At 16.1% G+C, this 8,354-nt stretch overlaps 1 protein-coding gene across 1 annotated transcript, besides 24 other annotated features; it reads left to right on the forward strand. All coding sequences in view use genetic code 6, as the record gives it.

Annotated features, from left to right (window-relative positions):
• The first annotated feature begins 156 nt into the window (after positions 1-156).
• Positions 157-204: a microsatellite.
• Positions 205-360: 156 nt separating this feature from the next.
• Positions 361-393: a microsatellite.
• Positions 394-600: 207 nt separating this feature from the next.
• Positions 601-648: a microsatellite.
• Positions 649-1,328: 680 nt separating this feature from the next.
• Positions 1,329-1,358: a microsatellite.
• Positions 1,356-1,407: a microsatellite.
• Positions 1,375-1,444: a microsatellite.
• Positions 1,400-1,460: a microsatellite.
• A 546-nt stretch (positions 1,461-2,006) lies between these two features.
• Positions 2,007-2,085: a microsatellite.
• Positions 2,086-2,447: 362 nt separating this feature from the next.
• Positions 2,448-2,500: a microsatellite.
• Positions 2,454-2,509: a microsatellite.
• Positions 2,462-2,499: a microsatellite.
• Positions 2,494-2,531: a microsatellite.
• Positions 2,496-2,529: a microsatellite.
• A 3,146-nt stretch (positions 2,532-5,677) lies between the features above and the next one.
• Positions 5,678-5,785: a microsatellite.
• Positions 5,721-5,785: a microsatellite.
• A 584-nt stretch (positions 5,786-6,369) lies between these two features.
• Positions 6,370-6,427: a microsatellite.
• A 31-nt stretch (positions 6,428-6,458) lies between these two features.
• Positions 6,459-6,521: a microsatellite.
• A 368-nt stretch (positions 6,522-6,889) lies between these two features.
• Positions 6,890-6,917: a microsatellite.
• Positions 6,918-6,974: 57 nt separating this feature from the next.
• On the forward strand, positions 6,975-8,148 carry IMG5_134660 (Yip1 domain protein; the record flags this gene model as incomplete). Its single annotated transcript, XM_004031873.1, has 6 exons — positions 6,975-7,168; positions 7,265-7,381; positions 7,433-7,514; positions 7,577-7,630; positions 7,679-7,762; positions 8,010-8,148. Coding segments are annotated over 6 exons (670 nt in total), but the record flags the coding sequence as incomplete, so codon positions are not given.
• Positions 7,176-7,263: a microsatellite.
• Positions 7,201-7,256: a microsatellite.
• Positions 7,222-7,272: a microsatellite.
• Positions 7,775-7,832: a microsatellite.
• Positions 7,777-7,829: a microsatellite.
• Positions 7,800-7,866: a microsatellite.
• Positions 8,149-8,354: the final 206 nt, after the last annotated feature.

Below are 8,354 nucleotides of genomic sequence, written 5' to 3' on the forward strand. Positions count from 1 at the left end.
ATCTGATTAAAATAATACAAATAAAGAACTTTTATATATAAAAGAAGAACAATAAAGAGTTAATAATTTAATATATATATAAAAAATAAGTAAATGAAATAATATACTAATAAAATTAAATAAATAAAAAAAATAATAAAGATACTTAAATAAGAAATTTTAAAATTAAGATTAGTTATTTTAAATCCAGTTAATTATTTTAAAATGAAAAGTAAAATATATATATAAATATATTATAATATTTAAAAAAAAATTGTATTTTAATTATATATTAATATTATTTAAATTTAAATAAAAAATCATAATTTTCTAGTCTTTTTTATTTTGTCTATTTTTCGTTTTTAAAAAACCAAAAATAAATAATATATTTATTTATATAATTTATTAATATAAAAAAGATTTCATTTTTAATAATTTTGTTAATAATGGTGAAGAAGATGCCTAAATGTGTGCTGATTTTTATAAAGAAGTCAGAAATTAAGAACAAGAGGACTTAATTTAAGAAAAACAAATATAAATGTAAAAATAATAATAATAATAATTAGAAATTATGAGATAACCTTTAAAATAAAATATATAAAATAAATATTTAATAAATATAAGTTAAGAAAAATATTAATAAATATAAGAAAAACTTTAAAAAGTATACAAATTATATAAAATTGAGTAAGAAAAAAATTATATACTAACCGAAAGAATTGATTTATTAATTTAAGAAAATTAAAAAGCCTAAATTTATAATGAAAATTTCTAATAATCAAATATTGAGTTACAAAAATAAATATAAACATTAAAAAACGAAAAATAATCATTTTAAATAATAAAATAAATGCTTTTTTAAGTAATAAACTACAGAAAAAATATAAATAAAAGAAGTTTATCAAATGAAAAATAATAATTAATAACAAATATAAAGAGTGTAAAAAAAAAAGATAAAAATAATATAAAAAATGAAAAATAAATAAATGTAAGTATTTTAGAAGATGATGAAAACCTTGAATAAGTAAACAAAAAAAACATATATATGTATGAAAATATATATAAAAAAATAATTATATATATATATATATTTAAATTTATAAAAATTATTAAGATTAATAATTAGAATAGTTATATATGAGAAGAATTAATTTAAAACAAAAAAATAATAACAATAAGGATTTTAAAATAGAATAAGAATTAACAAAAGATTAAGCTAAAGATTTTTTATTGAATCTTGCTAAAGATTTATATATAAAACAAATTAATAAAATAAAGGTATTACTAAATAATTTTTATAATAAATAGAAATAGGAGGTTATAAATCTGAAATAGTTAATCTTTTTAGGTAAATTAAATAAAAAATAAATAAATAAAAATATTAATTATGATATAAATATATATATATATATAAATTTTAATATATATTTTTATATCTATTTAAATATTTTATTTTATTATATATAATTTTATTTTATTATTAGAATTAAAAGATCATTTAGTAATCCATTAGATTATATAAGTATAAATATTGAAGGAAAATATTCTTTAAATAATGTTTTAGATTTAAAAGATATAGTTAAATAAGCTAAAATTTTAGAATTTAAAAAAACCAAAAAATCTTTTAATTAAGAAGATGTTGATTTATAATAATAAAAAATATTTAAAGGTGAAATTAGTATTATTTAAAATGGTTAAGAATTAAAATTTTAAAATTTTAATGTTCAAAAGGATTAAGATGATAATAAAATTTGTATAAATGCAAGTTTTATATCTAATGAAAATGAAGGGGGATATGAAAATATATGATAATGAAAAAATAAATAAAAATAAAATAAGATATTATTAATATAGATATAAAAAAAAAATACATATATTTATTTTTAAATAAAATAATTATAAAAATACTATGTATTTAATATAAGAAATTTTAATAGTAAATATTTTATTAATTTAAAAAAAAAAAGAAAAAGAAAAAAATATAAATAATAAAAAAATTTTATATATAATTAATTATGAAAAAAAAAATATATTATATATATATTTATATATATATATATATATATAGATATATATATATATATATATTTATATATATATGTATATGTATTTAATTTAATTTAATTTCATTTTAATTATTAATTTTTATATTAATTATTAGTATTAACCGTGTTTTATTTGTTAAGCTTTTATCATTATTTTATTATTATTAATTTTCTATAAAAATGATATTATTATGATTATTATCTTCTGGATTTTATTTATCTTTCCAAAAGTCATTTACATTAAAAACATATTTTTCTTTAAAAGTTTTTAATTTTATATTTTTTTCTTCCTTTTTTTAAAAAAAAATATTTAAAACTTTAGTATCATTTAAACTTTAATTTTAGAAAAAACTCTAAATAAAAATTTCTTTTTTCGTTTTTTTATTTATAAAAAAAAAATCGACTTTCTTCCACAAAAAAACCATCAATAAAAATTCAAAAAAAATATTAAAAAAAAAATAATCAATAAAAAAAAATTCCAAAAATTCCAAAAAAATTCCAAAAAAAACCAAACAATTTATCCCCTAAAAAAAGACCAAAAAAATCTCCAAAATTACCATTTTCTTAAATAAATTTAAACTATTTTATTATAAAAAAAAATTCTCCTTTTTCATCTTTTCATCTATATTTCCACCAAATTTTTCTTATAAAATCTACTTAATATAAACTAAGCACAAAAAATTACCAAATCGACTCCAAAAATACAATTTTAGGCTTTCTTTTAATAATTTATCACCACATTTCGCCCCAAAAAATGCTTAAAGTATAACCCTAAATACTAATACTGCCATCCCTGTTCCAATAAAAACATAAGATCCAATCAAAATAGACTTAATAATAAAAATAACCTACAAAAAGTACTCTAAGGAAATAAAAAAGGCACAAAAATATAAAAAAGCTGCTCTTTTTTCTCTATACCAACCTGTACGAACTCCCACATAAACCGAAAATAAAACAAATGACATAAATATATATGGCAGATTAAAAAAGAAATAAAAATCATGATTTTTTTGGTCTTTTTATTCTTCTATATAGCACTAATTTTAAAGTAAAAAAAATCCTGAATCACATTTTAAACAAAAAAAGGGATTTTTTTGACATTTCAAACAGGATTTTTATCCACAAAAAAATTCTGAAATTTTTTCATTTAAAATTGTTTTTTAAGCTATAATTTCATTTGTAAAAACCGAAAAAATTTAAAAAGTCAAAAAATTCGAATTTTATTGAACAATTTAAAAAGGAGGATTTTCCAAAGGAAAAATTTAAATAGTTTAATTAGTAAATTTAGGGTAATTTTGAGGTCTTATATAGATTTTTTAGTCTCTTTTTTCACAAAAAACATCCTCGCCATTCATTTTACATATAAGAGGAACATTTTATATAATTTTGATATATTAAGGAACTTCTATGAGTATATAATGTTGCTCTTTTTCAATATAAAATTAGGTAGAAAATATTAATTTATATGTAGTCTAATCAGAAATAAAGTATGAGAAAGGAAAAAATTAATCAATAGTAATATTAGATAAAGATGAGAAAAATTTAAAAGGCAAATCAATTTACGAAATAAGGAATTTTTCAGAATCTAAATGAGAAAACGAAAAAAGAGAATCGCTTTCAAAAATCGCGTTTTTTTTTTAAGGATTTTAAATGATTATATTATTAAATTAAAGACTAATAGTCGTCTATTTTTAATCTTTATTTATAGTTATAAATTCTTTATTATTAATTAATATTTCAATTAAATTACTATTTTATATACAATTTAAAGCTTTTTATTACTATAGACTACAATAAATACAATTAAAGTTATTTTAAAAATTAAAAATGTAATCGCTTTTATTAATTTTCAATTAAAAATAATCGCCTTGTAAAATTTCATAAAAATTCCCAATTTCAAAAGAAACTTCCAAAAAGTTATTTTGTTTTTCAAAAAAAACGCTTTAAATAGAACTTTTAAAACCAGATAATTCCTTTTCTTTTTTCATTTAAAAATAAATATCATTTAATTCTCCTATAATTTCTCCTTTATTTCTACCCGAAATTTATATACACCCACTTTTTTTAAAAGATCTAGGATTTCTAATGTTAAAAAGATGTATTTCTAATTCCTTTTAGCCTAAAAAAGCCTATTCATCGAAAAAAATATTCACAATCTACTAATTAACTTGCATACATTTTAAATTTTTAATTTTTCCCTCAAAGAAGATAGCACAAGTAGGACTTTTATCCAAAACAAGCAAATCCTTTCCTAAATTAAACTATAAAAAGTCCTCTTTTAGTTATAAAAAATGACTTTAGAATTTTAAAAAAAAGACATAATTAGTATTTTCTAAATTCTAAAAAGATTCTGGAAAAGCCTAAATTAAACTTATTTTTTATTTAAGGAAAAGAGGACTTTCAATTTTTTAAAAGAAGCAAGTTAAGTTTTTTTCAGTTTATTAAAACTTCATTTAAATTTCAAAAGGAAAAATCGGATTTTTAATTTTTTTAAATTTTATTTTTTAAAAAAGTCTTTCATTTTTTTACTAAACTAAAAAAAATTCAAAAAAAAAAAATTAAATTTTATTTTAATCAAAATTTAATAAAATTTCGCATTTTTCATCATTTTTTTAAAATTCAAAAATTAAAAACTCATCAAAAAATTTGCAGTTTTTCCTTTGTTAATAAAAGCCTAAACCATCAAAATTTAAAGCAGAAAATTCCTCTGAAATAAATTCTAAAACTATATTATGATTTTCTTATAATTTATCTTCTAAATCTAACCAAAATCCGATTTCTAACTCACTAATATCTCTTGAAAATAAAGAACTAAAAACTAATTTTTCCATTTAAATTTCCCCTGGTTATATTTAATAAGCAATCTTAGTATCTGAATTTAGCCAATTTCCTAAATTATTATCTAAAAAGACTTCAAAAGATAAATTAACCTTAATTGGTAAATAGTAATTTTTTAATCCCTTCATAATTACAGAAATACTGGAAAGATCATCTGAAACAATTTTACCTTTAATAACAAAGCTTTATTTACTCTTCGTTTAAATTTCTAGTTTTTCTCCTTATAAATTAAAGGCTTAAAATTCTTCTAAAACTTCGATTTCGTCGCCAAATTTTACCTAAAAAACTGAATTTGGTCCAAATAGAATTTTCGCTTTTAAAAATACCTAAAATTCGTTTTTTTCATAAATAACATTTTTTTTAGATAATAACTCGATTTTTTCAAAAAGACCTCCCTTTTTTACTATAAAACCAACTTTTTCTTCTGTCAAGACTTCTTCCTTTGCATTTAATTCTTATATTATAAAAAAATCCTCTTTATGGGAATATAAAGGACAATTAAACCCTTTAGAAATTTAAATTACATATTATTCTATAAGTAATTTAGAAGATGGAAACATATCTTTTATTATTAATTAATTTTATTTAATAGTACATTAAATCGTTTATTATATGTTTTTTATTCCTTCACATTTTAAAGATTTTGGGTTAAAATAAGATAAATTTTTAGATAAACTAGTATATTCTGGAAACTCTATTGTTAAAAAATTTCCTTTTTAAGAAGCGACTACTGGCTATATATATATATATAAAGGTACTTCAGTTTAGGCTAAATCTTCTCCATCGTTTAATTGAAAATATTTCTTTCCTTTAATATATAATTATAAATGTAGATATAAATATATGAATATTAATAAAATATATATATAAAATATATATATATATATATATATATATATATATATATATATATATATAAATATTTTATCTATTAGTTATTTTTAATTATGTTTACCTACAGTTTATTAAGGAATTATATTTATAATAGAATTTATTGATTTTATCAAGGTAGATTTATTATATATGTCTGTTTTTATAGTATATTTATTTGTTGAGGGAGGATTTATTAAATTTTTGATTTCATAAATTTCAGTTGTACGAATAATTTCTAAAAGAAACAAAAGCTAACAAGAATCATATTCACAATTTAATTTACATTGACTATATTATTATACATTTATATTAGATTAAATACATTCTTGAAAAGGGTATGTTTTTTATTCATAATTTAATGGAAAAGTCATTACTATATTATATATTAAACCTTTTGATGGCTTAAGATTTGTAAATTAAAAAGTAGTTATTACAGAACTTAAACCAGCTTAGGCTTGTAACATTTATATAGATAAATCTTAAGTATATATTGCGTTAAGTATAGTAAATAAGTATATTATTGTTAACATTTTTTATATTTTTTTGTTTTATTTTTTCAAATAATTTTTTTTTAAATTAGTTTTTTTTAGCTTAAAATTAAATTTTAGCAGATTTTTTTCATAAAATTTAACCGAAATTAATATATATTTATATTTAAATAATAAATTAAATAGTATATTTAATTTTAAATATATTTTTCTAAAATAAAATTAATTCTTTTAAATATATATATATATATATATATATATATATATATATATATATAAATATATTTATTTATATATACTTATTAATTAATCAAATATATAATATTTATTTTTTAAATAATATAATATATACCAAAATAATTATTTATTTATTTAATATATTTATAATCAAAGTATACATTTAAATTTAAATTTATTTTAATTAATAATTAATGAATAATTAAGACGGTTTTTCATTATTTTACGGCAAAAATATGGCAAGTCCCTAATAAAAAAACTAAAACCAATAAAATATAAATGACAGTTTTTCAATTCAAAATAACACGTCATTCTAACCTTAATAAAATTAAGGTAATTTAGCTTAATAATTCCAAGATACGAATTAATAATAATAAAATGCCACTTATTAATATTAAAACCAAAACCAAAAAGCTTGCGTACATATTTAAAAAAAAAAAAAAAAAAAAAAAAAAAATTATTGGTATAGATAAATGAATAAGATATAAAATAAGATGCATAAGGTATTATAAATGATTTAGGTATTAATTTATAATAAAAGCTATAATCTTAAATAGCTTAAATTGCAATGAATAGAATTCTTAATTAATAAAATGAATAATAGTAATAATAATAAAGCTATATATATGATAATTAATATTAATAATAAGAAAATGAAGGATTTTGTGAATCTTTATTTAAAAGATTTTGTTTTTTTTTTGATATAAAGTAAAAAATAATATATTATAATATTAATACAAATATAATTATAATATATACTAATATAATATATAAAATAATCTATATATATAATATAATAAATAGATCATATAAACCTTATTTTGAGGAAGTAACTACCTCGGCAGTTATAAAAAGGCTTGCTTATTCATTAAATCCTCTTAAGTCTGATTTTTTTAAAGTTTCTGAAAATAAACCTGATTTGTTAATTTATTTAAGATTTTATTTCTATATATATTTTTTATAAAAAAATAGTTATGGACCTATTTGGATATCTTTTACTTTGATCTTTACTTTTACTGCAATCGGAAATCTTTCTCTTTATTTATAAAGTGCAGTAATAATTTAAATACAAAAATAAAATAAAAAAAATATTGATTAAATAAAATTGAAAAAAAGGATAAATCAAAATTTGAATATTAATTTTCTTTTATACCAAAAGCTTTTGTATTAGTAAAAAAAAAAATTAATAAAAAAAATAAAAAAAACAAACAAAACAAGGTTTGCGGATATGCAATAATAATCCCTATTTTTGTAGCATTTTTAATGTAATTATTCGGAAGTTTAAAAATATACTATTCTAAAGTATAAATAAAAATTATATATAATATATATATATATATATATTTATTTATATTATATTATATTATATTATTATTTTTTTTATTTTTTTATTTTTTTTTATATTTAAATTTAAAACTTTATCAAAAAATGAGGCTACATAATATTATTTTTCTTGCCTTTTCTTTTTCTTAATTAGATTTTTTTTAAATAATATAATAAAAAATAAAATAAAAAAATATTAAAAAGTTAAAAACTTATATTTAAATAGATTAGTTGTATATATGGATATAGTTTGTTTGTTTTTATTCCTATTTCTATAATATGTGTAATTCCTAATAATTATTTATAAATTATTTTATTTTCATATGGCGCTATAAATTCGACTTTATTTTTGATAAATAATTTTAGTTAGTAAATAACTTTATAAATTAATAATTATATAAATAAAAATCAAATAAAAATATAGAGAATTAAAATATCTATAAACATAAGAAAATTAATTAAGTCGAAAAAAATATTAATTTTATTAATTGCTGTCATTTAAATTGTATTAATGATTTTGTACAAAATTTATTTTTTTAAATAAGTCTATTAATAAAGTAATACAAATAAT

This window comes from Ichthyophthirius multifiliis (assembly GCF_000220395.1).
Source record: "Ichthyophthirius multifiliis unplaced genomic scaffold scaff_1120509251049, whole genome shotgun sequence".
In the NCBI taxonomy this organism is placed as follows: domain Eukaryota; phylum Ciliophora; class Oligohymenophorea; order Hymenostomatida; genus Ichthyophthirius; species Ichthyophthirius multifiliis.